The sequence below is a fragment of the Protopterus annectens genome, chromosome 6.part1, assembly GCF_019279795.1.
Source record: "Protopterus annectens isolate FY-2018-M chromosome 6.part1, PAN1.0, whole genome shotgun sequence".
Taxonomy (NCBI): domain Eukaryota; kingdom Metazoa; phylum Chordata; order Ceratodontiformes; family Protopteridae; genus Protopterus; species Protopterus annectens.
In genome coordinates this window covers 63631439-63659395 of record NC_056738.1, presented here as the reverse complement: position 1 = coordinate 63659395, position 27957 = coordinate 63631439, and the positions used below count along the sequence as shown (strand labels likewise).

The following is a 27957-nucleotide window of genomic DNA, read 5'->3' as shown; positions in this document are numbered from 1 at the left end:
AGTTTGAGGGAAAATCTTGTGCTCCTTGGTGGTGTGTAAAGTGCTGTGTGCACAACTAAGCTGTTCAGGAAAAATTAGCTTTCCTTTATGGAATAAAATGTGTCAAAATAGGGTTGAATACAGGTTTGAGGACTTTCCAAAAGGTTATAGCTACATCTGTGCCCAGTATAAAACACAGTATGGTAAATTGTGTAGACAACTTACTGTAATTTTCAATGTTGTATGGTGGTCACTACCTCAGTCTTCATAATCTGTTGAATTGGGGATGTATATACCCCCTTTCATTCATAAACCTTGCTCCCCTTCTCTGCTCAGATTTCTTGAGCTTTTCTTTTGCAGACTGTACCCCTGTAAGTAAGCCAGATCAGACTTGCATATTACATCATGCCTAACATGTATGGCTTTGCCCAGCTTTGGGCCAAGAAGATGGCAGGCAAATATTGCATGGGTTGATATGCCAGGTTTGTAGAGCTGTCTGAAGCTGGCATCTTCCTGACCCTTGTGGAAGTGGTCTGGCTCTGAATTCATTTCTGACTGCCTGCTGGAGGCAGTCAGATGCAAGACTTCAGTAAGCCACTTGTGTAATTCTTTATAGCAAATGCACTGGATACAGCAAATCTGATGCATCAAATCACATGGTACTGTTTGTCTAGTAAATGGGCTTTTGCGCAAGCCCAGTGAGTAGAGAATGTTTGAGGTGGGCAGAACAGCCCCACACATGCTGCTGTACTGTACCCTTAATTTTGCTGCATCTAAAACCTGTAATATACTTTCTCAAGTGACCTCTGTTGTAATGATTTTCTTAAATTATTTTTGACTTTTACTGCTTTACATTATTGCTTTTGTTTGTCAAAGATTGTAATTTTTTCTTTTCAGGGCTTTTTGGCGGTGCTGGTGTGGGAAAGACTGTGCTGATTATGGAACTGATTAATAATGTTGCAAAAGCCCACGGTGGCTATTCAGTCTTTGCTGGTGTTGGAGAACGTACTCGTGAGGGTAATGACTTGTACCATGAAATGATAGAGTCTGGGGTCATTAATCTGAAGGATACTACTTCTAAGGTACATAATTCAGTTTTGAATTGCTCTGTGCAAGGTGAAGTAACTGGCTTATCTATATCTCTGGTTCAGCATTGCATGTTGCAGATCATTCGGGCTTGGATCATAAAAATGCTATTTTAGTGTCATATGAACTGGTTTCTTAGATATTTTCATCCCCATTTTTGTAAAGTTGTGAATTGTGTGCATGTACTGAATATATGGGAAAGCTCAGACTTCCTAACTAGTTCAGGCTAGGAATTCTCCCTGCCCACATTAGGCTGCTGTACTTAATGACGCATGTATCTCCCAGTTTTATTGAATTCAAAAGGGGTAAATGTGTTCCATTTTTTCAGTCTTGCATTGATCAGGTATGTGGCAGTCAGTGTGCTTTATTTTATAGGCACAATCTCCACTGGAACAGGTTTGGTGAATTAAAATGACTTGTCAGTAAATAGAATCTAACTTGAGTATGAACATGTCCTCTTAGCGTCACTGCAAGTAGACAAGGTAGAATGCTGCCCCCCCCAACCTTTCAGTAGTTTCTGCCTCCATGCAGGTGTTAAATTGCAGTCAGACTGCTTCCCTAAAAGTGTAAACTAGAGTCCTTTCTGATGCACTAAGAATAGGAGGTACTAGGCTATTGACCCAAAGGTCATTTCAAGCCTAGACATTTCATGCCAATGTAATGGTGATCTAGTCAGTACCCAGGACTGTAGTTGGTAACGACTGCCTGTGTCAGGGAGGGTTGTGGGCACTATTCCCTTTATCTTTGTTAGAAATCTGAGGTCTGTCCAGTTTTTTTTGTACATGCCAAAAGGGGTGTACTCAATTACAGCCTGATTAGTGATTAGTATAGAGGGGTTATAACTCTCTCACTGTAGAGGCAATGCCTTTGAGTGTTGCGTGGAAAGCCTTCCTTATTACAGTAGATACTGTGGTCAAAGTTCAGGTCTTGGTCTACTTGTGACATTATTTTTGCCCAAGGGGATGATGCACTTTGCAGTTGGTCTGCATAAGACCCTCCTGAAGTATACTGATCATTTGGGGATTTGGTAATTGCACACGGTTTGCAGTCTGCAAATTTGGTCAACCACAGCACTAGTTTTGGCCTGAACTTCTGCAAAGTATAAACAGGGAGTTTCACACCTTGGTGTGTGACTGGTTTGTTAGTCACATTTTTGAAATCCACCAAGTTTAACAAGCAGGATCTGCCCTTGACAAAGCAGAATTGGGTTCCTTCCAGGGTTTGGAGTCTCCCATGTCCTTGTAAGGTCTATGATGCCTTCTATGGCTTTGCAGGTGAGCCTGAGCCTGGACAGACTTATGGGACTACTCCCCAGGTCTATTGCTGGGCCACCTGTTGAGGTGAATAACTTGCTGTTCTCCATTCTGCAGGAACATAGCCTGTGATTGAATAGGTACTTAATGATGATGCTAGTTCATGTTTTACAAGACTACTTGGGATACCGTCTGGGTCCATCGAGGCTGTATTTTGCTTTGGACAAGGCTTTACTGATCTGTTGGGATATATAGGGTGGGGGGTTGCGGGTAAAGGGTTGATAAGGGGTGGGGGGTTGCGGGTAAAGGGTTGATAAGGGGTGGGGGGTTGCGGGTAAAGGGTTGATAAGGGAGTAAAGTTTTTGCCAAATCAGTCTTCCAGCAGGCTTGCTATCTCTGCGTGATGCATACCTCTCAACCTCTTGATGAAAAATCTGGTCAAAATCTAAAATGGGGGTACAAAGGCCTGAAAAGGGACAACTTTATAAATATTCTTTTTAAAGTAGCGAGAATAACTGGACCTGTGGCATGCATTTTTGAAGTATATGAAGTCAAACTGTCTGACATTAATCCACTGATTTGCCAAGGTTTGTCTGGTACTCTTGGATTTGACATGAGAAGGGGGTGCTTCCCTGTTGGGCCCTCGCCTTAGACAGCAGTGTTTTGTTTGCTGGATGACCAAGGGTGGCTTTTTTTTTCACTTGGAGCTATGGCTTTTCTCTTTCTGGAACAGCCGTGTATACAGTTATACAAGTGATTTGTACAGGGCTTTAGTGTAAGCTTTCGTGCAATTATCACTTCCAGCTGGAGGTGGGTCTTTTACTTTTATACCTTCCCCCTAGGAGTGTATAGTTTGCGTTGAAGTTTTTTAGAACTGGCACTAACATCAGGCTATAGCCAGTAAAATCTGATTTCAGATTTTAATGAGGGTCTTCACAGTTGTGGCAGTGTGTTCCTCCTTTGGGTTTGAATAATTTTTGTTACAGGGCATTTCATCTAACAGTTAAGGAACTCTTGCACTAGTGAGTTAAGGCTACAGTCAGTTTCCCAGTTGGTGGGATAACTGAAATCTCCCATGACCAGATTGGTGGTATTTGGATGAATCTAAGTGGGTCTCTTGCACATCATGATTCATTGGGGGGGGGTGTATAACTAGCTGTGATTCGAATGGGGGTCTTGCCCATGGCATACTGAACTTGAGCAACTCCATGGAGTTTTGCTAACTAGCCAGTAGGTGAATTTCTCTTTTATAGCTAGGAACACCACCTCCTTTGATTCTCAGACCTTCGTTTTGCATTCTGAAGGTGTAGAGGGTATTGTAGCCTTGCAAGGCTTGGGGTACTGTCTTGAGTCTTTGAACCATGTTTCTGTGACTGCACAAACCTCTACATCCTCCAGTTTCAGCTCCTGTAATTTCTGCTCCTGGGTGTGCAGTAGGGGGTTGGTAGGTTACACCAGTGCTGCCATCTGTCTGTTGCTGTTGGACCAGTCTTAAGTTTTCGAAGTCATTGGTGTGTGGAAGCTATTTTGAGAGAACCTCTGAAGTTTTGAGAACTTCTGTATATCTTTGGTGTTGACTACTGTTTGAGGAGTGGTGGGCGAGTTGGCAACCTCTTCAGTGTTTTTGCTAGAGAGCAGGGATTCAACTTTTTATTTTATTTTTTAGATAAGTCTCTCACTACTAGTGAGTGTATTGGGAGAGTTGTCAGTTTGCATAAGGCAGTTGTTACACTGCCTCATAGACCCAAGTCCTCAAAGTGGGTAGGAGAAATGGGTAGTCCCAACTGTGTTGTATTGCTAGGTTGAGTGTCATCACAAAGGGGTGCTTTCAGGACTGCTCTAGGAGTGCTGTGTAGATTGGTATTTCTGATGGGGGATTTTGGCTGGTGGTAAGTCGCAGCTCACTAGCAATACTAAACAAAATAAAATAGAAAATACTACATCCGATACCCTGAAGTAGGAAAACAAAGCACATTTTATTAGGACATTGAGCGCTTTCATCTCAAATGAGACTTCGTCAGAGATTCATTTGAGATGAAAGCGCTCTATGTACTAAACGTGCTTTGTTTTCCTACTTCAGGGTATCTGATGTAGTATTTTCTATTTTATTTAGTTTTGCTTTAGTTTTAGTTTTGTCACTAGCAATACTACTTGGACCAAAAATGTACCAAGGGCTACACTAATGTACTACAGCTGTATCAAAGGGAAAACTTAAGTATCTATCTGGCTGTGGTGCAGAATTGTGCAATACACAAGCTAGCAGAAACCTGCTTGAACTCTGAACGCATGATGCTGGACTCCCATGCTGGACTCCCAGAACTAGACAAATCACCCTTAGACTGGTTCCAGTTGGCACACTTCTCTCAAGGGTGTAGAAGGTCCCATCAAAAGGTGGCTTGGAAAATGTGTGGAGAATACAGTCAGTGATTACAAAATGGACCTAGATCCTGTATCTGGACACTGCCACTTGTACTAATTCAGGTGGGAAACACTCAAATGTTTTAAAAACAGCCATGGTAGCGGTAGCATGGTTTAATACTAGATTCTGGGTTTGGATCAAGTCTTGGACTCATAACCCACCCAAATTTTTTTAAAATGGGTCAATTGCAAATACAACAAAGCATTCATTTAAAATTCCTCTAAGTGCTTTCCCCTACAACATTGCAGAATGTGAAATGTCTCCATCTTTTGCAATCGCATGACTGTTGCTGATCAGTACGCTGGCTGCTACTGTTTGCAGTGCCCCTTTCTGTCTTGTGCCTGCAGTGCCCCTTTCTGTCTTGTGCCTGCCAGTGTGATTCTGAAGTCTTAGCTACATGTTGGAGGTAGGGGGGGCCTATGCTATTTAGTTATGAGCTGTCAAAGTATTTATGCTAGCTGTGCAAGTTAACACCGACAAAGCTGTATTCCTCCATTGTTCAGTACTGGTGGGGTGTGAAAAGTAGATGGGTGTGGGTGAGCTGACACAAAGTAAGGTGGGTGTCTTTGGGGGATGGTTGCCATGCGAAACTTGCCTTGTAAGAAAAACTTGTAATATTGGAGGGAGGGCACTAGACACAAAGTGTGGAGTGAATAAGGGTGTGCTTGTGCCAACAGTATGCATGGGTTGCCAGTGCTGATTACTGCAGGAAAGTGGATTTTGAAGTATGCAAATGGTTGGGTTTTGTGGTCTTGCCTCGTTATGGCTAAACCGGTCTCTGAAGTGTGTTTTGATTGCAGAAGCCCTTTTTGCTGCGGCAGTTGTTGCTGGTAGTGAGATTTTCATAATCTCCATCTTTCTGCTATCTGTTAATCTTCCTTGCTTGCCATGCATGGAAAGCACTGATTTCTGTTATGGCAAGTTGTGTTTTCGATAGTAACATTTTTCATTCCAAGACTGTACATGCATAAAATGATCGTGTTTCACTGTTGCAGTCCTTACACTTGGGTTATCCTGCTGGCAGGCTACCCGCAGTCGGCCTGAATTCCAAAGTCCTGGTCCAGCGTCTGTTGCGGTCTCCTCTTCCTTGACGTCAATGTGCCAGGGGTATACAAGATGCAGCCGATGCCATTTTCTTCCGTCTTTCTTGCTGCACAGTGCCCGAAGCAAAAGCAGTTCGCAAGTGCCGGTTGGCCGACTCCAGATCTGAAATTAGTTTAAAAAAATCTCAAGTCTTCAACAAAGCTAAGTACCCCGTTGGGGAAACTTAACTTTTTTTTCTTGCTCCAGACCAATGTCCTAAGTTATTGTATTTCTTGTGGGAAGCAAATAACTCAAGGATTTTCATTCTTACTGTATTCCTTGCTTTGGCCCTGACGAAGACATTGCTAGCTGTCTTGTGCTAGATTTAACCAACGCACTAAGTGTCTGTACGATTTTGCCTTTCATTACTTTGGCCGAAGGTTTAATTATACAATGCCATCTGAACAACCGACAGGATTTTATAAAGAGCGCAAGGAAAAGGACAGGCATCAGAGGTCCAAAACCGACTAGGCCTCCGCTAGGCCAGTCGCTGGTTCTCTGAGGTGCTTTCGCAGCCCCTGATGCCCGCTACAGACTCCCATGTGGAGACAGCTAGGCCTCTGGATACTCAAGGTATTGGACACTCAAACTTCCCTCGGATGGGTCCAGAGCTGGAGCAGGCATCTGCTTCTGAGGGGGTTTCAGACTTGCACAGTTATATGTTAAGCCATCCTCAGCTTCCAAGGCAAAGACTAAAACAGCTTTAAAGACAATGCAGCATTCTCCTGGACAGACTTCCATGCCTAAAAAAACCTAAAATGGCCGAAGACCTAATTACTTTGATTAGGGGTTCCCATCCCCAAGACACAGAATATGACTCCTGATCAGGTTTTCATTTCCTCTGACTCCTCTTCAGAACAGGGATACCCTCCCTATGAGGATTCTGATGCTGAAGAATCTAGCCCTTCAGCTTCTCCTCCTGAAGATTATTCTTTTGGGGAAACCCTGCATACCATGAGGGAGCATTTCCACTGGGAGATCCAGGATTACTCTGAATCAAAGAAAAAGCTCAAACTTTCTTCCCCAGCATAGACCTCTTGCTATTCTACCTGTTCTAGACCTTGTAGATGTATTCTCAAGAGTCTGGTCTGTCTCCTGACTCTCTGCCTCCTGCACCTTTTAAGCCAGACAGAAACTACAGGGTTCCAGGCTCTCATAAATTTCTTTATAAAAACCCTGCTGCGGACCCAGAAACAATGTCTCAGGGTCCCAAAGTGGTCAAGGCCTCTACAGCTAAAAACCCTGTTCCCTCGGATAGGGTTTCTAGGTCACTGGACAGATTGGGGGGGGGGTTTACACTTCTGTTACCTTGGCTGTAAGGGCTTTAAATTGTCTTCATATGCTTAAGTATCAGCAATACTTAATGTTGCTGCTAAAGCAGAAAATGTTGACAAATGAAAAGGAAATGCAGGATTTATTGCATGCAGCTGAACAAGTGGGAAAGCATATTCTGCAATGTGGGTTTGATTCACTTGGAGGCCTCTTGTAGGGCCGCTGCAGGTTCTATTAGAAGGCATGCTTGGTTAAAGGAGCAGAGTCTGCCTGATCATGTTAAAGCAAAATTATTGGATGCTCCATTACAGCATGATATTTTGTTTGGTGGTAAGGCAGAAGAGTGTTGAAGAAAATTGAGGATAAAGCAAAATCTATGCAGACAGATTTCTTGCAGGTACAACCTCCCAGATTTAGCAGGAACTGGCCTAAGAATTGGTCCTTTCCAGTGTCAGACCACAGAGGCAAATAAGACACCCTAGAGGCAGACAACCCCAGGGCTCATACAGGCCCAAACAATGGGGTGCTACTACCTCCAAAAGCGGAGAAGACAAATCACAGCCATATAGGAAACTGTCCCAATGACTTTCCTCTGCCATTGCAAAGCACGTAATTTTTGGCAGCACCCTTGGGGGGAAAGCTAGCACTTTTTTTCACAAAATTGGCACATGATCACACAGGACAAATGGGTCTTAAACATAAGTCTCTCAGGGCTACATGTTCCACTTTCACACACTTCCAAAAGGCAAAAGGTATGCCAGACCTGCCACACAATGGGCAGAGGCACAAACAAGTTTGGACACGAGGGCTATTCAACCAGTACCACAGCAAGAGCAGGGACAAGGATTTTGACTTTTCTTAGTACCCAGTAAGGACAAAGCTTTGAGACCAATTCTGGACCTGTCTGTTCTAAATGCTTTTCTGGACGTTCCAAAATTCAAAATGTTGACTGCAGCAGCTTCTGCCCATGCTGGGCAAGAAGACTTGGCTTGTAACGTTGGACCTCAGAGGCATACCTGCATGTCCCAATCAGACAGTCTTGCAGAAGATACCTCAGATTCATAGCTGGTTCAATGCACTACCAATTCTCTGCACCCAGGGTCTTCACATAATGCCTGCCACCAGTAATTGCATTTTGCAGACAGAGGAATTCAAATTTATCCTTACTTGGACGACTGCCTTTTTCAAGCAGAGAACAGACCTTCTACTAAAGCATCTGGAGTTTGTAAAAAGATTACTAATTTGCCTAGGATACACAGTAAACGAAAAATCAAAACTAGTACCCTCTCGAGATAATATTCCTGGGTGCAAGCTTAAATACAACTGCCCAGATGGTTTATCTCATGCCAGGCAAAGGCAACTGACTTCATACTTCAAAAGCATGGCAACAAAGACCCAGTTATCCGCAAGAAAAATTCTGCAGGCTTTGGGCTTCATGGCATCCTGCATCTTGCTAATTCCATATGCAAGACTGCATAGGAGGAAGTTACAATGGTACCTAAAGTGTTTGGACTCAACATTGCCACAGCCTGGAAACAATTACACTCATTCCCTGCCTGCAACAGGAGTTTCGATGGTGGGTACAGGCCTGTCACCACAACAAGGGACAGACATTCACCTTACCCACAGCCAGGCAGACACAGATGCATCAGATTATGCCTGGGGGGACCACATGGCAGGAAAATGTATTCAGGGCACATGGCCCGCAAGCCAAATGCATCTTCATATCAACCAAAAAGAGATGCTAGCTGTACAGAATGCTCTGACAGCCTTCAAGGATTTACTCCATCCAGGACAACTGCTGATAAAAACGGACAATACTACAGTCATGTGGTACATAAACAGGCAAGGAGGCACTCATTCCTATCCCCTCTGCAGACGAGCCATGACGTTGTGGAACACAGCATTGACTTATCAAGTGCACCTGCAAGCACAATTCCTGGCAGGAAAAACAAATACTCTGGCAGACTAAGCAGAAACCTCATGGACCCTCACGAGTGGAAACTAGATCCACAAGTCTTCAGCATAAGGAAATGGGGATGCCCAGACATCTGTTCGCCTCCCCTCACAACTGCCAACTACAGAGATTCTGCTCAAGGACCTACCACGAACAAACATGGAAAGTGGATGCTCCATCATTCAGCTGGAAAACCCTTGGTTTATGCCTTTCCTCCTCTGCCTCTCCTCCCCAAGGTACTCCTAAAGGTCAAACGAGAAGCCAAAAATGATTGCCCTAAACTGGCCACACCAGCACTGGTATCCAATCCTAAAGAACTTGTCCCAAGGTCCAGCCTGGACATTACCTCCAATTCCTAATCTACTGACCCAACAAAATCAGATCCTGCACAGCCAACCCAGAACACTAAATCTGGCTGCATGGCAGATATTATAACCATTCAGGACACCTCTCCCAAGTCTGTTAAGGATGTTCTTCAGAAGGCCCAGCACCAGAAAATCCTATGCAGAAAAATGGAACAGATTCTGTGCTTGGAACCAGGCACAAGGAATTGAGACACTTGTGCCAAATATTCCTCAGATTTTACAATACCTAACAGATGCTGTACAAAGGCCTATCCTCATCAATTAAGATCCATGCTTCTGCCATTTCAGCTGACTACAATACAGACCCACCTATTTTTTCACATCCACTGCTGAGGCAGTACCAGGGGTCAAAATCATAAGACCCCCCCCCCCCAGGAGAGCACCAATACTTACATGGGACCTCAATTTTGTCTTGGAAAAGCTCACACCGCCTCCTTTTGAGCCAGCCAATACAGCCAACACAAAGTTCTTATGGAAAACAGCTCTACTCCTAGCAATAACTTCAAGAGTCTCTGTTACAGGCATTAATGGCTGTGGAACCTTTTATTTTCCATCTGGACAGGGTTTCTCTAAGGATAAACCCAACATTTATGCCTAAAGTAGTGTCCAGTGTGGCTCTTAACCTACCTTTTATCCAAACCCACAGAATAAAGGGGAGACTTCTGCATTCTTTGGACATGCAGACAGCTATGCTTCTACTTGGACAAAACTAAAGCTTTCAGAAAGACTGAGCAACATTTAGTGGCGTATGCTGCAGGAGGATCACAAGGAAAGGCTTTTTCAGACCATTTCAAAATGGATAGGCCACTGCATTCGTTTCTGCTATTCACATGGCAAACACTGCCCAAGGGTATTAGGCCACATTCTACCAGAGCAGCAGCCTTCCTCAGGAGTACCAACAAAGGATATTTTGGAGTCTGCAACTTGGACTTCAGTGAACACTTACAAAGCACTACCACTTACCGCTTTACTCTAAATCCAGAGCAGGCTTTGCCACTGCAGTTCTGCAGGGCCTCATAGCCACTCCTAATTCTATTTAGGCTCAGCCACCCAACCTCAGCTTTAGGATTCAACCCAAGTGTAATGACCAACAGTGAAACACTATGAACATAGTACAGTTGTGTACCTATCATAAATGTAGATGTTAGTGTATTCACTGTTGCAGTCCAGGTTACCCTCCCTCCATCCCCTTTTCAATGCTGGGACTTATCTGTGCTTCTCTATTCTATACAACCTTTGTGGTGTATTTGCTTGTAGATGAAGGTAATGTTTGTTAGCATGCTTTTTTATAAGCGGAATTTTTAGCCTACCCTTTTGGGGGCACCCGACATCTGAGGCAAGAAAAAACGAAGAAAATGGTGTCTGCTGCATCTTGTATACCCCTGACCCTCTGACATCAGGAAGAGGCGACTGCAACAGACACCGGATCAGGACTTTGGAATTCAGGCTGATTGTGGGTAGCCTGCCAGCAGGATAGCCCAAGTGTAATGACTGCAACAGTGAATACACTCCGACATCTACATTTATGGTAGGTGCACAACTGTACGTTTTGCAAAATCCTCTTTGCTAGAAGGAATCTAATCTACCCCTTTAAACACTTTCAACTCCTATTAATCGCTGCAATTCCCACCTTGCTTATTAACAGGAAATAAAATTCTCATATGAATTCTGGATTTGCTACTACACTTATCTGGAAATGCACAGTCATCTAAAGCAATAATTCTAGCTGTGTAAGCTACAACATTCCTTAAACCCTGCTTTAACCTACATTGCTTTACCAGGACTCCTCTGAAGCTATTCAGTATTATGGCAACTGCTTGTAGCACTTGATTCAGTTAATACTTTGATCTAGTGTTCAATCCGAATGAGTCTAAAAACATGCACATTGCCCTGAACAAATTTGGTATAGCTAGGGGTTACTAAATCAGAAAAATCTGGTGGCAGTCTTCAAATGTTTTGAAAAGCCTGCAAGTCAAAACTGGTTCTAATTCTTTGGGAATCTGTGCAGTGATCATTTCTGCCATCTCCGGATTCTTAACATGTTTTGATCAAATATAGTGGATCTTTGACTTGACATACTGATTTCTACATTACCAGTCTTAAGTTTCTGCTCCTGTGCTAGCTGTAGTTTTGGTAGGATGAAAATAGTATTCTACTCAGTATTGTGTAGGTCCCAATAGCCAGACTTCAGTGTTGCTTGAGTCGTGGATCTTACGGGTGTCCTGGAAATTAGCTCTGGACCTTGTCTCAAACCGCTTAGACCTATTCACAATGTCAACAGTTCGGTAACAGGATGGATTATATATGCAGTACCATCAACAGCATTCAAAAGGCTTTATTTTTACCCAGTAGTCCTAATTTGTGGACATAAGTAATTTGCCTTTGGAATGTCAGACTTAGCTGAACATGCTTAATTTTAAACATGCTGCCAGAATCCTTTTCCATTGGATGTTTTGGAGGGAGTGACTTAATTCACTGAAGTAATTCCTCGTCCCTCTTGAAACACCAGTTGTCGAGCCCTGCTTTGGGTAATGCTTGCACAGTCAGTTTAGCACAAGCCCTGTGGTGCACATTCTCATTTGTAGCCTCTTTCAGAATATCTGAGGTGGGGAGAGCCCTTCTAATGTAGTATTTTCTCCAGTCTGCTGCTGCTACATAACTGTAGCAGTTACAGTACTGACTGCATACCAGTCATTAAAATAGGACTGGTTTGAGTTTCACTTAAATGAAAGGACATTTTGTACCCACTGTTTGTCCTGTGACTAATATTGAGCTTCTAATGTCTCTCAAAACTGTCCAAAGCCTAGCTTGGACAAACAGTGATGTTCATCGTGCATACAGCTGCAGTCCTAACAGATGGGTTCTCCTGCCATCAGGCGGGTCCTCGGTTGGCCAAATTCCAAAGTCTAGATCCGGCGTCTGTTGTCATCGCTTCTTCCCTGACATCAGTGCGACAGGGGTATAAAGGAACCAGCCGACGCCATTTTCTTCAGTCTTTCTTGCCGCACGGTGCCCGAAGTAGAAGCAGTTTGCAAGTGCCAGTCGGCCAGCTCCTGAGATTACAAAAATTTTGAAACCGAAGTCGTCCTGAAAGCAAGTACCCCGTTGGGGAAACTGTTGTTGCCTCTGATGTCAGACAAAGTTAATAATTGTATTTCTTGTGGGAAGCAAGTACCGCATAAGGATTTCCATTCCCTCTGTATACCTTGTTTAGGCCCAGACCACGACGTCTGTCGCTTTTGTGCTACATTCAACAAACGCACTATTAAGCGTCGGGCGGAGTTCGCCCAGCATTATTTTGGGAAAACATTTAACTATATTATGTCATCGGATACTCTGACTCCAGTTTTGTCTAAACGCAAAGATAAGGACCGACACATGAGGTCCGCGGCCTCTACCGACACCACGCCAAAGCCGACTACACGTGGTCCAGTTCTCAGCAAGGCGCCTACGCAGCCCCTGACTACAGACGACACTTCTTTGGCGGTGTCTCCTGTGCCCGAGGTCGCAGGCTCCTCAGCCCAAACCCAGACTACAGATACCGAAGCCACTCTTGGCATTGAAACTCAATGTGGACAGGTCCACCTCCACTCAAGGTGTCTTCAGACCTTCCTCTTCTTTCTCCAAGGCTTTCACTAAGTCTAAAGCTACCATGCACTCTAAGAGACAAGCTACACAGGGCCCATCTCCAGGCCCCATGCCTAAAAAACAGATGCTTAAAATGGCTGAGGATTTAATAACTCTTATCAGAGGTTCTCAACCCCCACCGGACAAAACTCCCAGAGTGGAGGAAGATTCACCCTCCTCTGATCAGGGCTCCATTATTTCAGAGCACTCTGATCAGGAACATTCTTACTCCCCTTTTGAAGACTTTGATGCGGAGGAGTCCATCCCTTCGGTATCCCCACCCCCAGAGGATTACTCATTTGGGGAAACTTTGCATACCTTAAGGGAACACTTCCACTGGGAAGGCCAAGATTATTCAGATTCCAAGAAAAGGCTTGGGGAATTTCTCTTGCTACCTCAGCACAGGCCTCTGGCTATACCTCCTGTCTTGGACATCCTAGATGTTTACTCTGAGGCCTGCCTTAACCTGGACTCTCTGCCTCCAGCTCCAGTTAAGCCTGACCGGTACTACAGGGTTCCTGACTCGCACCAATTTCTATACAAAAGCCATGCTGCTGACCCAGAAACCATCTCACAGGGCCCCAAGGAAGTTGAGGCCTCCACTGCTAAAAATCCATTACCTTCAGAGAGAGATTCCAGATCCTTAGAAAGGTGGGGGAAAAAGGTATATACCTCTGCAACCTTAACCATGAGGGCCTTAAACTGTCAGTTCCATATGCTAAAATACCAACAGTTTTTGTTATCACAATTGAAAAGTAAAATGTCACAACCTGAACCAGATTTGAAGGAGTTGCAGGATTTGATGCATAGTGCAGAACAAGTGGGTAAGCATACCTTACAATGTGGTTTTGATGCTCTAGAGGCCTCATGTAGAGCTGCTGTTACAGGATCAGTCGTACGTAGACATGCCTGGCTCAAGGAACAAGCCTTGCCTGATCATGTCAAAGCTAAATTACTAGACGCCCCTCTTCAAAAGGATGTACTATTTGGTGCTAATGCTGAGGAGGTATTAAGGAAAATGGAGGAAAAGGCTAAATCGATGCAAAACTGAGATTTTCTACAGGTAAAACCCCCACGTTTCAGTAGAAATTGGCTTTCCAAAAATTGGTCCTTTCCTGCCATGGACAGACCCCAAAGAGGCAGATACAGGCGCCCGAGGGGCAGAGGACAATCCCAAGGATAGTTTAGAGGCCGACAATGGCAAGCTCCTACACAAAGAGGTGGTGAGGATAACTCGCAATCTTTCAGAAAGCAAACCTAATGACTTCCCCTTTGCATGCCAAGCAAGTCTCAAATGGCAGCCCCCTTAGGAGGAAAGCTGGCATTATTTTCAAAAAATTGGCATATTGTCACAAAGGACAAATGGATCCTGGACATTATAGAGGCTACAAATTCCATTTTCACACCCTTCCAAAAATGAGGCATGCCAAACCTGCCACACAATCAAAGGGCAGAGGCACAAAGGCAAATTACAGATCTCATAAACATGAAAGCTATTCAAGAGGTACCTACGCATGAACAAGGTCAAGGTTTTTATTCCAGGCTATTTCTGGTACCAAGGAAGGGAAAAGATTGGAGACCTATTTTGGACCTATCCATCCTAAACACATTTCTACTGCATCAAAATTCAAGATGCTCACTCTACAGCAACTTCTTCCCATGCTGGGCAAGGAGTCTTGGCTGGTAACATTGGACCTCAAGGAGGCATACCTGCATGTCCCAATCGGACAAAATTGCAGAAGGTACCTCAGATTTCTTGCATGTTCAACCCATTATCAATTCTCTGCATTGCCCTTTGGCTTATCTACTGCGCCCAGAGTATTCACGAAATGCCTGGCATCAGAAATTGCCTACTGCAGACTTCAAGGGATACAAATATACCCCTATTTGGACGACTGCCTGGTCCAAGCGGACAGCAAGCACATTCTTCTGAAACATCTGGCTTATGTAATAATGTTGTTGAACTCTCTGGGATACACAGTCAACAAAAAAAATCAAGGCTAATACCCTCTCGGAAGATAATTTTCCTGGGTGCCAACTTTCCTGGGTGCCAACTTGGACACAAACACCCAGATGGCCTACCTCATGCCAGAGAAGCAGGGGCAACTAATTCAATACTTCAGAGCACAAACAAATTGCACCAGGCTGACTGCAGGGAAAATCCTGCAGGCTCTGGGATTCATGGCATCTTGCATCTTACTAATCCCATGTGCAAAGCTGCATATGAGGAAACTACAATGGTACCTGAAAAACATATGGTCTCAACACAGCCACAGTTTGGAAACACTAATGCCACTAATTCCATGTCTGCAAAACGAATTTGTGGTGGGCTCAAGCATGCCAAACACAGGTCTTCCATTCAGCAAGCCTCAAGCAAGTAGTCATCACAACAGACTCCTCTGACTACGCCTGGGGGGCACACATGACAGATCAGTGCATTCAGGGCAAATGGTCCCAAAAAGAAAAGCACCTTCACATCAATCAAAAGGCAATGCTAGCAGTAATAAATGCTATTATAGCTTTCAAGGACCTTCTACAACCAGGTCAACTATTGATAAGAACAGACAACACCACAGTTATGTGGTACATAAACAGGGAGGAACACATTCTTACCCCCTATGCAGACTGGCCATGTCACTTTGGAACATGGCCATGGACTTACAAATGGAACTGCAAGGAAAACACGCTGGCAGACCACCTAAGCAGGAATGACAGATCCACACGAATGGAAATTGCATCCAAAAGTTTTTACAGAAATAATCCAAGAATGGGGAAGGCCAGACATGGATCTCTTTGCCTCCCACAAAAATCACCAATTGACAAAATTCTGCTCAAGGATTTTCCATCCAAAGGCCTGGAGAGTGGACACTCTCTCTCTTTCAGTTGGACATCAATGACAGTTTATGCCTTCCCACCTCTTCCTCTGCTGCCCAAAGTTCTGTTGAAAACCAGAGCAGACAGACCAAAGATGATTCTCATTGCTCCGGACTGGCCAAGGCAACACTGGTACCCACTCCTGAGGAGCCTGGCGCATTCCCCACCATGGACCCTGCCTCTAATGCCTCTTCTGACTCGGCACAGCTTCAAAACTCTTCACAGCCAGCTTAAAACACTCAATCTAGCCGCATGGAAGATTCCTTAACATCACAACAGACCCTACTCTCCAAGGAGGTGCAGGATGTCATTTTGGAGGCCAGAAGGCCATCGACTAGAAAAGCTTACTCTGCAAAATGGAAACTGTTTTGTGTCTGGAATGAGAAAAAGGGCCAGGATCCTGGAAAACTTACCTCATACTACAGTATTTGGCTGAGCTGCTAAGCAGTGGACTTTCATTCTCCTCCATCAAAATCCATGCCTCAGCCATTTCTGCACAATACAACACTGATCCACTTTTATTCTCTCACCCTCTCAAGACCGTTCCTCAGAGGGGCTACCTCATCAGATTTGCAATATTTGTTCTGGAAAACGGCGAAATCACCTCAGCTCGTAGATTTTCAGAACTACAGGCTCTCATGGCTGTGCAGCCTTTTATCTTCCATCAGGACAGAGTTTCCTTACGAACCAACCCGTCCTTTTATGCCTAAAGTGGTATCCAGGGTAGCTTTAAATCAGGCCATACATTTACCTACTTTTTATCCTAATCCTCAAAACAAAGGGGAGAGATTACTACATTCCTTGGACATCCACAGACAACTGCGGTATTATTTGGACAGAACAAAGCCTTTCAGAAAATCAGAACAGCTCTGTGTCCTATGCTCTAGGAGCTCAAGGAAAGCCAATTTCCAAACAGCTCTGTGTCCTATGCTCTAGGAGCTCAAGGAAAGCCAATTTCCAAACAGACAATCTCAAAATGGATAGCCCACTGCATACGCTTCTGCTATTCCTTTCATGGCAAAACTGTACCTACAGGCATTAGATCTCATTCCACCAGGGCCACAGCCACCTCTGCAGCTTTCCTCAGAGGAGTTCCTACCAAAGATATTTTGGAAGCAGCCACTGGGAGTTCTGTGCATACCTTCTCCAAGCACTACAACCTACCATTATACTCCAAATCTAGAGCAGGCTTTGCCACTGCAGTCTTGCAGGGCATTTTGGCTCCTAGTTCCAACTAGTGCCTACCACCCCTTTCTTAGCTTTGGGATTCTACCCATCTGTTATGACTGCAGCTGTATGCACGATGAACATAGTACAGTTTTGTACCTACCATAAATGTATACAGCTGCAGTCAAGGTTTCCCTCCCTCCTTCCCCTCTTGGGACAGGCCTATAGGCTGACGCATCCTCATACAGCCTGATTGGGGTATTCATTTATGATGCATTTGCTTGAAACTACTGCATCTGGATTATATTGCACTGCATTATTACACCAATTTATGTATTGCCTTCCTTCTGGGGGCACCTGACATCTGGGGCAAGAAAAACTGAAGAAAATGGCGTCTGCTGGTTCCTTTATACCCCTGTCACACTGACTTCAGGGAAGAAGCGACGACAACAGACGCCGGACCTAGACTTTGGAATTCGGCCGACCGAGGACCCGCCTGATGGCAGGAGAACCCATCTGTTATGACTGCAGCTGTATTAGCACTCTAACATCTACATTTATGGTAGGTACAAAACTGTACTTTTTGAATAGCCAGAACTGTGAAATGAGAATATTTAATGCTAGTCTCCTGCCCCTTACAGGACCTGAGGCTGTGAAACGCTTTACATTACTACTAAAGTAATCACATGCCTCACCATCTCAATGATTAACTTTCCATATCATTAATACCAGATGTTGCAGGTATTCAATTTAATTTGCCAAGATTCCAGCAGCTCCTGTATTAATGCCCCCTCATTGTGGAAGAGAATTATTGCATGAAATTAATACTGATAAATTTTCCAATTATATTTCCTGAAGTAAAATAGGAACAACTCCCAGAATTCAAATACAAAGTATTGGTTTAAATCTGAGAGAAAAAGCTGATTTGTTTCAATGTAGGAGTTCTATTTTAACTGAGAAGAAGTTAGTATAGTATCTGTTCACAAATTGGATGTAATGTAGCAGTTTGCATTTAAATACTTTGCATTTTGTAATTTTAGAATGCCTGGAACTTTTAGATGTTAGTGTTGCCCACTTGGGTTATCCTGCCATCAGGTGGTCCCGCAGTCTGCCCGAATTCCAAAGTCTTGGTCCAGCGTTGGTTGCTGTCGCCTCCTCCCTGACGTCTGGCATCCGATGCCATTTTCTTCAGTCTTTCTTGCTGTGCGGTGCCCGAAGCAGAAGCAGTTCGCAAGTGCCAATCGGCCGACACCTGAGATTTTTTATTCGAATTTCAGTCCGAAGTCTTCAATAAAGCTAAGTACCCAGTTGGGGGAACCTTTTCTTGCCTCAGTCCGATGTCAGAAAAAGTTACGATTGCATTTCTTGTGGGAAGCAAATACCTCATAAGAACTTTCATTCTTATTGTATTCCTTGCCTAGGCCCAGACCACGATGTCACAGGTTGTCTGTTTTGTGCTAGGTTTAATAAACTAACTATCAAATGCAGTTTTGATTTTGCACACCATTACTTTGGTAGGAAATTTAATTATGTCATGTCATTGGAGCAGCTGACTACCGGCATGCATAAAAAACCGCAAGGATAGGGACAGGCAGCCTATGAGCAAGCCAGACTCTGAGGCCTCTGCTGGGCCTGTCGGTTCTCCGGTTTTCAGTGAGGCGCCTACGCAGCCCCTGCCGACCGCAGAATTGGAACCCCAGACAGCTGCGGATTCTCAAGCTGAGTCTACTAGGCCGACGCAGCCATCTTCTTTATGCCCTTCTGACACCGGAGTCGAAGGAGACCCCAGTGCAGTGGAAACACCTTTGGTTGCAGAAGGTGTCTTCAGACAGACTGTACTCACCATTAAATCGTATGCTTAGCTTAAAACTCCTCTAAAACCAAAAGACTGTAAGACAGTCTATAGTTCAAGGCCCCATGCCTAAGAAACAGATGCTTAAGATGGCTGAAGTTTTGATTACCCTAATCAGGGGTTCCCATCCCCTCCAGATAAAAAACCAAGACAAGGAGGATTATGCTTCCTCTGACCAGGTTTGTTTCCTCAGATTCTTCTGAGGAACAGGATTACACTTTGCCCCCATATGAAGACTCTGATGCTGAAGAGACTATTCCCTCAGCATCTCCCCCCCCTGAAGACTACTCCTTTGGGGAAACTACCATGAGGAACATTTCCACTGGGAGTTCCTTTTACTACCCCAGCACAGACCACTTGCTATTCCTCCAGTTTTAGATATTGTAGATGTTTGGAGTCTAGTCCTAAATCCTGACTCTCTACCTCCTGCTCCAGCCAAACCACACAGATACTACAGAGTACCTGACTCGCACAAATTCCTTTATAAAAGCCCTGTGGCTGACCCAGAAACAATTTTTCAGGGTCCCAAGGGGGCTAAAGCTTCTATGGCTAAAAATCCTGTGCCCAGTGAAAGGGATTCCAGAGCCCTACATGGGGAAAGAAAATGTACACCTCAGCAACTCTGGCTATGAGCATTAAATTGTCAGTTTCACATGCTGAAATATCAGCAATTCCTATGGTCTCAAAACAAAAAATGAGCACACATACTGAACAGTCTGACTTCAAGGAAATGCAGGATCTGTTGCATGCAGCTGAACAGGTGGGCAAACATACTTTACAATGTGGATTTGATTAATTGGAAGCTTCCTGTAGAGCAGCTGTTACTGGGTCTGTCATACGTAGACATGCTTGGTTAAAGTAACAAACTCTACCTGATCATGTTAAAGCAAAATTGTTGGATGCACCTTTACAGCAGGATGTAGTTGGTGTCAAAGCAGAGGAGCTTTTAAAGAAAATGGAGGACAAGGCAAAATCTATGCAGACTGTCAAGGATTTTTTACAGGTACAATCCCCTTGTTTCAGCAGAAATTGGCCAACAAAAAACTGGTCCTTTCCAGCTTCTGACAGATCAGAGGGGCAAATACAGATGCCCAAGGGGCAGAGGTCAGTCACAAGGCCCTTACAAACCTCACCAATGGGGTTCTGCTACCCAGAAAGGAGAAGACAGGCCCCAAGCCAGCAGAAGACAAACACAATGACTCAATCCTCAAACTACCAAGCAAATCTCTCCTGGCAGCTCCCCTGGGAGAATGAGAAGTTATGTACCTACCATAACATTCCATGTTTTCTCGCCTTCTTTCTTGCTGGATGGGATTCGGAGCCGACCCTCTGCTCCGACTCTGCCTATACTAAAGCTCGAGAGCTATTTTTACTGGCTCGAGGCTACCCTATATCCCACAATGCTAGGCGCTAACTACCCAGATCTCGTTTGATAGCTGAAACCATAGCAGTTCTGATCTCCAAAATAAGGAGAAGAGGAAACCTCACTCTTCACCTAGACCTATAGCTACCAGTAAAGATAGCCAAGGGGGCTAATACTGAGGCAGAAGATCCCCAAGGATCCTTAGGTCTGTCCAGGCTAGGAGGATGGGGGGGTGGGATGCAAGAAAGAAGGCGAGAAGAAAACTAACATGGAACGTTATGGTAGGTACATAACTTCTCAAAGTTGTCAATCTCTCTCCTTCAAAGTTGTCAATCTCTCTCCTTCATTCTTGCTGGATGGGACCGCGTCCCTAGCACCTTCATCCTGGGTGGCTCATCGGAACAGACTCTTTAACGGTGGAACCAAAATTAGCCCGGCTTCGGGAGGCCATGTCTTAATTTGTAATGAGAGAGAAAGGTATGAGGAGAGGCCCATGTGGCTGCCGCACAAATGGAATCTATTGGTAATCTAGCCTGAAAAGCTATTGACGTGGCTAATGCTCTAGTTGAGTGAGCCTTGACTGTAGCTTTTGGCGTCTGAAGTCATAGATGAAAGTAATGGGCCAGCCATCTAGAAAGGGTTACTTTGGAAACTGGAAGGCCTTTCTTCCCTGCCGCATAAGATAGGAAGAGCTGCTTGGATTTCCTAGCTTGCTTGGTTCTATCCAGATAGTAATGGAGCTGGCGATGAACGTCCAGAAAATGCAGCTTTTGTTTCGCTCTGTTGGAGTAGTTGAAGAAAACTGGGAGATGGTCTGGTTTAGGTTCTCTCAGAAGAAACCTTGGGTAAAAAGGACGGGTTAGTCCTGAGAGACTGTCTTTATGGAAAACTAGATAAGGTGGACGAATGCAAAGAGCATGTAGTTCTGATACTCTTCTCGCAGATGTTATGGCGACTAGAAAGTCTTCCAAGAGAGCAACTTCAAGGAGCAGGAAGCCGCAGGTTCAAAGGGGGGAAGAAATTTAAGTCCCACTGCGGTGGGGGGTCTTGGATTGGGGGCTTAAGCAAAAAGATACCTTTAAGAAAGGTTTTACAAAACTTATGGGACATGATACTGGAGTCCGAAAAGCCTACATGAAAGTTCGAAATAGCCGCTAACTGTACTCTGATGGTGGAGGAAGACCCCGAGTGAAACAGTTCGGCTAGGAAGTCTAGGAATGATTTGGATAGGGGCAGTTAAAGGTTCCATATTTCTAGCTCCTGCCCAGAAGGAAAAAAAGCTTCCACTTGCTGGCATAAATCCTTCTGGTAGATGACTTTAAGAAAGCTATAAGTATGTCACGCACAGAATGGGAAATGAGGGGAAGCCTGGGTAGGGTTTGAATTGGAGCAACCAAGCTGTGAGGTTGAGAGATTGGAGGGAGTGGTGCAGCTGTCCCGACTGGGTCAAGAGATCTGGCTCTGGGTCCAGATGCCAGGGCTGCCCCAAGAGGTAACTATGCAGGAACAGAAACAATATCTGTCGAGGCCAGTAAGGAGCATTAGGATCATGGTGGCTCAAGGTGGTAGCTTTCTGAATCGAGATTTAATGGAAAGGGGGGAAAGGCATACAGAAGTCCCCGGGGCCAGGGCCAATCGTGGACTGTCTCTGGGGGGGGGGGGCGGCCAGGAAGAGTGAAGTCGTGGCACTTGCTGTTTTGAGGTGTTGCAAAAAGATCGCAGCAAGGTCTACCCCATTTCTGAAAAATTTCTTCCACTACTGCTTGTTTGAGATGCCACTCGTGTGGCATGAGAATGGCCCTGCTCAACCTGTCTGCTATGATGTTGGACTTCCCAGGGATGTGCATTGCTATCAGAAACCACTGAGAGGAGATCGCCCACTGCCAAAGTCTGAGTGCCTCTCGACATAAGGGATAGGACTTGGTTCCGCCCTGCTTGTTTATGTACCACACTATGGACATATTGTCCGTCTGAACTGCAATAGTCCCGATGGGAAGAGTCCTGAAGGGCTTGCAATGCTAAAGTACTGCTCTCAACTCCAAGACATTTATGTGCAGGTGGCACTCGAAAGGTTGCCATGTGCCTTGGACTGTCCTGCCACCCGATCAGGGAGGCATCTGTTGTCACAGTTGCGACCAGGGGAGAAGGAACAAATGGTCTGCCCTGAAGGACTTGGAGAGACCATCCACCAAGAAAGATGTTTCTTGCAAGACAGGGTTATTAAGATGTTGTGTGACATTGGAAGCTGTTGAAAGGACCACTGGGGGGAAAAGCATCCACTGAAGGATCCGCATATGAAAGCGAGCTAGGGGAAGTAGAGTAATGGCTGCCGCCATGAGACCTAATACCTTCAGGACAAACCTGGCCTGGATTTTGTTCTGGAGGATGTGAACATGCCTGCGAATATCTCTTTGCTCTGTTAGTTTTGCTGAGAGCCGGACTGTGTCCAAGGTGGCGCCTATGAAGGTAATAGACTGACAAGGCAGACTTTTTGAAATTTATGGAGATACCTAGCCCTTTGCAAGTATGACTGGTGTCCTCTCTGGAGAGAAGCTGATGCTTGGTGGTGGCAGTGAGGAGCCAGACTAGGTATGGAATCACCTGGAATCCTTGACACCTCAGATGAGCTGTAACTGCCGCCATGCATTTGGTGAACACTTTGGGGGGGGGGGGCTGTAGTGAGACCAAAGGGCAGGGCTCTGAGCTGATGGTGACTGGCTCCCAGCCGGAAGCGGAGAAACCTCCGGGACTGCCTGTGCATCTTGATGTGGTAGTACGCATCCTGAAGGTCTACAGAGCACATTAAGTCGTCCTGACCCAGAAAGGGTAAAATGGACTGTAGCGTGACCATCCGGAACTTCGTTGTTCTTACAGACTAGTTTAGTCTGCTGAGGTCCAATATTGGTCTCCAGTCCCCTGTCTTTTTTGGTCCCAAAATCTAGATTCCGGATCCTTGTTGATCTGCTGGGACTGGCTGGATGGCTCTTTGTTGGCAGTTTTGATATTTCTAGTACTGCTTGTTCCCTTAGACTGGGTGGAATGTCTGGAAGGGGTCCTTTTGGCTGATGGATAAAAGGAATTTTGTAACCCTTGGATATAATTGACTGTACCCATTTGTCTTTGGTGAGTGAAAGCCAGGCTTCTGGGTACAGTGATAACCTTCCCCCGACTGCCTCCGAAGGCGGATAGTCAGGCAGCTTCTCGGGGATGCTGGAAGGGTTTGTCAGACTCTCTGCTACCCTGATTTTGCAGACCACCTCTGCCCCTAGGGCGGCGGCTGTTATTGTTCCCCCACCCCTGCCTCTAGTGGGGAACTGACCTCTTGCGTCAGGTGCGACCTCTTGTGGTTTACGGAACCACATTTTCCCACCCTTCTGACCCTTAGGATATGGTCTAGACAACTCCCATGCAGAGTGTGTCTTGCCTTCTTGCTCGCATCGGGTCAAAGTATCCTTCACCTGAGGTCCAAACAAAGCTGAACCGTCAAAGGTGGGAGTTAATGAAGGACGCCTTGAAGGGGGTCTGCAAAGTTACAAAGCCACATCCAGGTGTGACGCCGTAAGGCCACGCCTGTGCCTGCAGCCCTACTCGCCCCATCAGCCGCATAGGAAATAAGCCGCATGGAGGAGTTGACAATGGAATTCAGGGTTGCCAGCTGGGAGTTGATTTTGTCCTGTGACCCCGCAGCTGTTGGATCCTGTAGGACCTCACCACTTCTTTGAGCATGTGTCTTTGAAGGTGGGTGAAGTGGCACAGATAATTCAGCGACCGCATGACAAAGGTCGCTGAAGAAAATATCCGCTTGCCGTACCTATCCATAGTCCTAGACTCCTTGTTAGGAGGATCGACAGGTACTGAAGGATCAGCCAGTTCCTTCTTAGTGGCTGCAGCCACCACCATGGCATCAACTGGACACCCTTAGCTAAAAGTTTGTCCGAAGGAGCTGTTATGAATTTTGAAGGCCTCTGTGGGGTAGGTTCCATCGTATCAGGGGCCGTCCACACCACCACTTCCATGAGGGGGTCAAAGGACGGAGACACCCAGGAGGTGGAAGGGCGAGAGCCAAACACCTCTAGGTAATAAAGCGACTCGTCCTCTGAAGGATTAAGGGTAGACCAGTTCCCCCTCTGCTTAAGGATCTCAAGGATGTCTGAAAAGGAGACATCCTCAGAGGGGTCCCGTGGGGACCCTTCTGACTCATCCAAGTTGGTGTCCGATGTAATGGATTCAGGGATGTAATGGATTCAGGGGAGTTAACATGCTTCCTCTTAAATTTCCTCTTCCGAGGGGGTTCCCCTGACTGATCAGGGGAAACCTCGGAAGAGGAGGATATTCCCAATGGGGAAACCTGAGGCATTGGATCTCTACGGTCAGGAATGAGAGGGTGGGTAGAGACCGCAACAGGCACTACAGAGGGAGGAGCTGAGGGAGCCGATCGTGGAGCAGGCAGAGGGGCCAGCACGCTCCTCATGACTTCGAAGGTGCCCCTATCCGGCAGGGTAGAAGGTCCCTGCTCTGAAGAGATAAGGACCCCTCCCGGCACAGAGGGACAGCTCCGAAGCCGATGTCGGGGCCGAACTTACCAACGCTGAAGCATCGAGAGGGAGAACTGGGTCGGACAAGGGTCCGATGCCACTCTCCCCCTCTGAGCTGACCAAGTCCATGCACCCAGATTCCTACAAGGATGGGACCATGGAAGAGACTGAAGCCGATGATGGAGCCGAAAGGTGAGGTATCGGCTCAGACTCATCGACTGCCATGGCTCCCACAAGCTCCGACTCCAAACTCAGGGGAGAGTCTGAGGAGGAATCTAAGATGGAGTGGGAATGGCCACCGTCTGAGAAGGGCTATGGAGCATCTGGGCTAGTGCCTTGGACTAACCACCCTCTCTGTCATGGTCCGAGAGCCTGGAAGACCTAGAGGAATGGGTTTGATGGCTCCACTCAGAGTAAGGGAGACCTCTGACAGAGTGAGCAGATTCCAAGGACTGAGACCTGGACAGTTTACGGCTGGCAGATGGAACTGACAACTATCGGCACCGACTGAGTCCTAGAAACATTGGCTCCGGCTCGAGCCGATGTAGAAGACAGAGTTTGAGAAACGCCGATTAAGACTCTTAGAAGCGGTCAGAGCACCCCCAGTCGAAGGCTCTGAACACTGAGCGGATGGCTTCGAAGGCTTCCCCGACGATGACATGGCCGGAGAACCTTCAGGCTTTAATAAGCCCCTTAAAATTAACTTATTTCTGCGTTCCTGCAGGACTCTTGGACTGAACACATGACTGAACAAAAGTCCTGCAGGTGCAGAGGGCCTAGGCAATAAGTGTGACAGTGACATTTTCTGACAGCATGAGTCACTTGAAGCCTGAGACCCTGGTATCTTTAGACATCCTAAAAAAGGACAGACACGCAGACGCACAAACTAGGACAGAGATGCAGACGCACACCCTTACCCTTTAACACAAACTAAGTCAGTCACACAACAATTGACAATTTAAAAGGGGGAATGAGCCCAAAGGCCGAACAAGGGGGTTAGGAATTAAGGGGTTAAAGGGGACCAGAAGGAAGTTTAGCTAAGAAGGGAAGCTAATGGGATGGTCACTAACAAAAACTAACTGAAAAACTGAGAAATTTAATTATAAAATCCAACCTGCGGAGCCGGTAAATGCACCTCGCAGCTGAAGCGGCAAACTTTATCTGGGTAGTTAGCGCCTAGCATTGTGGGATATAGGGTAGCCTCGAGCCGGTAAAAATGGCTCTCGAGCTTTTAGTATAGGCAGAGTCGGAGCAGAGGGTCTGCTCCGAGCCCCATCCAGCAAGAATGAAGGTGAGATTGACAACTTTGGCACAAAGACAAATGGGTCATAAACATTGTCTCAAGGATACAGATTCCACTTTCATACCTTGCCAAGGATAAAAGGAATGCCCAACCTGCCACCAAATCAATGGGCAGAGGCTCAAAAACCAATTACAGCTCTCATGGACATGAGAGCCATTCAACAGGTACCTACACAGGAGCAAGGACAAGGATTTTACTAAGACTCTAGTCCCAAGAAAAGACAATGCATGGAGACCCATTCTGGACCTTTCAAAACGCCTATCTGCAAGTACCAAAATTCAAGATGCTAACACTACAGCTGCTTCCCATGCTGGGCAAGAATGCTTTGCTAGTAACGTTGGACCTCCAAGGAGGCATATCTGCATGTCCGTGTCAGACAAAATTGCAGAAGATACCTCCACTTCATTGCAGGTTCAATGCATTATCAATTCTCTGCACTGCCCTTTGGCTGATCTACTGCATCCAGGGTCTTCACAAAATGCCTGGCACCAGTAATTGCATACTGCAGACAAAGAGGAATTCAAATATACCCATACCTGGACGACTTCCTTATTCAAGCAGAAAGCAAGAACATTCTTTTAAACCATCTGGCATTTGTCAAACATCAGTTGCCTAGGGTACACAGTAAACGAAAATAAATCGAAACTAGTGCCCTCAAAACATAATATTCCTGGGTGCCAGCTTGAATAAAACTGCCCAGATGGCTTATCTCATGCCAGACGAGCAACAGCTGACTCAATGTTTCAAAATAATGGCAACAAAGACCCAGCTCCCTGCAAGAAAAATTCTGCAGGTCTTGGGATTCATGGCATCTTGTATACTACTAATACCATTTACAAAACTGCATATGAGGAAATTACAATGGTACCTGAAAAGCGTATGGACTCAGCACAGCCACAGCTTGGAAACGATACCACTTATTCCCTGCCTTCAACAGGAGTTTCTGTGGTGGGCACGTCACCTCAAGGGTCAGCCTTTCACCTTACCCACAGCCAGGCAAACTATGACAACAGATGCATCGGACTATGCCTGGGGAGCACACATGGCAGGACAGTGCATTCAGGGCAAATGGACTACAGATCAAAGGCATCTACATATCAATCAATCAAGAAATGCTAGCAGTACAGAATGCCCCAACAGCTTTCAAGGACCTCTTACACCCAGGACAACTAATAAAGATGGACAATACCACAGTAATGTGGTACATAAACAAGCAAGGGGGCACACATTCCTACCCTCTGTGCAGGCAAGCAATGACTTTGTGGAACACTGCACTGTCTTTCCAGGTTCAGTTACGAGCACAATTCCTGCCAGGAAAGAAACACATTGGCAGAAGACCTAAGCAGAAACATCCTGGATCCACACAAATGGAAACTAGATCCACAAGTATTTGCAATGATAGCTCAAAAATGGGAATGCCCAGACATAGATCTGTTTTCCAGCCCCCAAAACTACCAACTTCAAAGTTTGCGCAAGGACATTCCATCCACAAGCTTGGAAAATGGACGCCCTCTCATTCAGTTGGAAAACATTAACAGCGTATGCCTTCCTCCACTGCCTCTTCTAGCAAAGTTACTGCTGAAAGTCAGATTAGAGAGGCCACAAATGATGCTCGTTGCACCAGACTGGACGCCAGCATTGGTATCCAATTCTAAGGAACATGGCCCACGACCCACCATGGATTTTACCACAAATTCCTCATCTGCTCATCCAGCGAGAGTCGGATTCTACCCAACCAGCTCAAGACTTTAAACCTGGCTGCATGGCAAATGACCTAAACAACCAGCCAACACCTCTATCCAAAGCTGTTGTGCATGTCATT

General features: G+C 45.6%; 1 protein-coding gene across 1 annotated transcript in view; it reads left to right on the top strand.

The window, feature by feature from the left end:
* Window positions 1-27957, top strand: part of ATP5F1B (ATP synthase F1 subunit beta) — a 202271-nt gene that overhangs the window by 94631 nt on the left and 79683 nt on the right. The window contains exon 5 of the mRNA XM_044075484.1: window positions 877-1061. Within this exon, the coding sequence (XP_043931419.1) occupies window positions 877-1061 (185 nt within the window). The remainder of the gene's footprint in view (window positions 1-876; window positions 1062-27957) is intronic.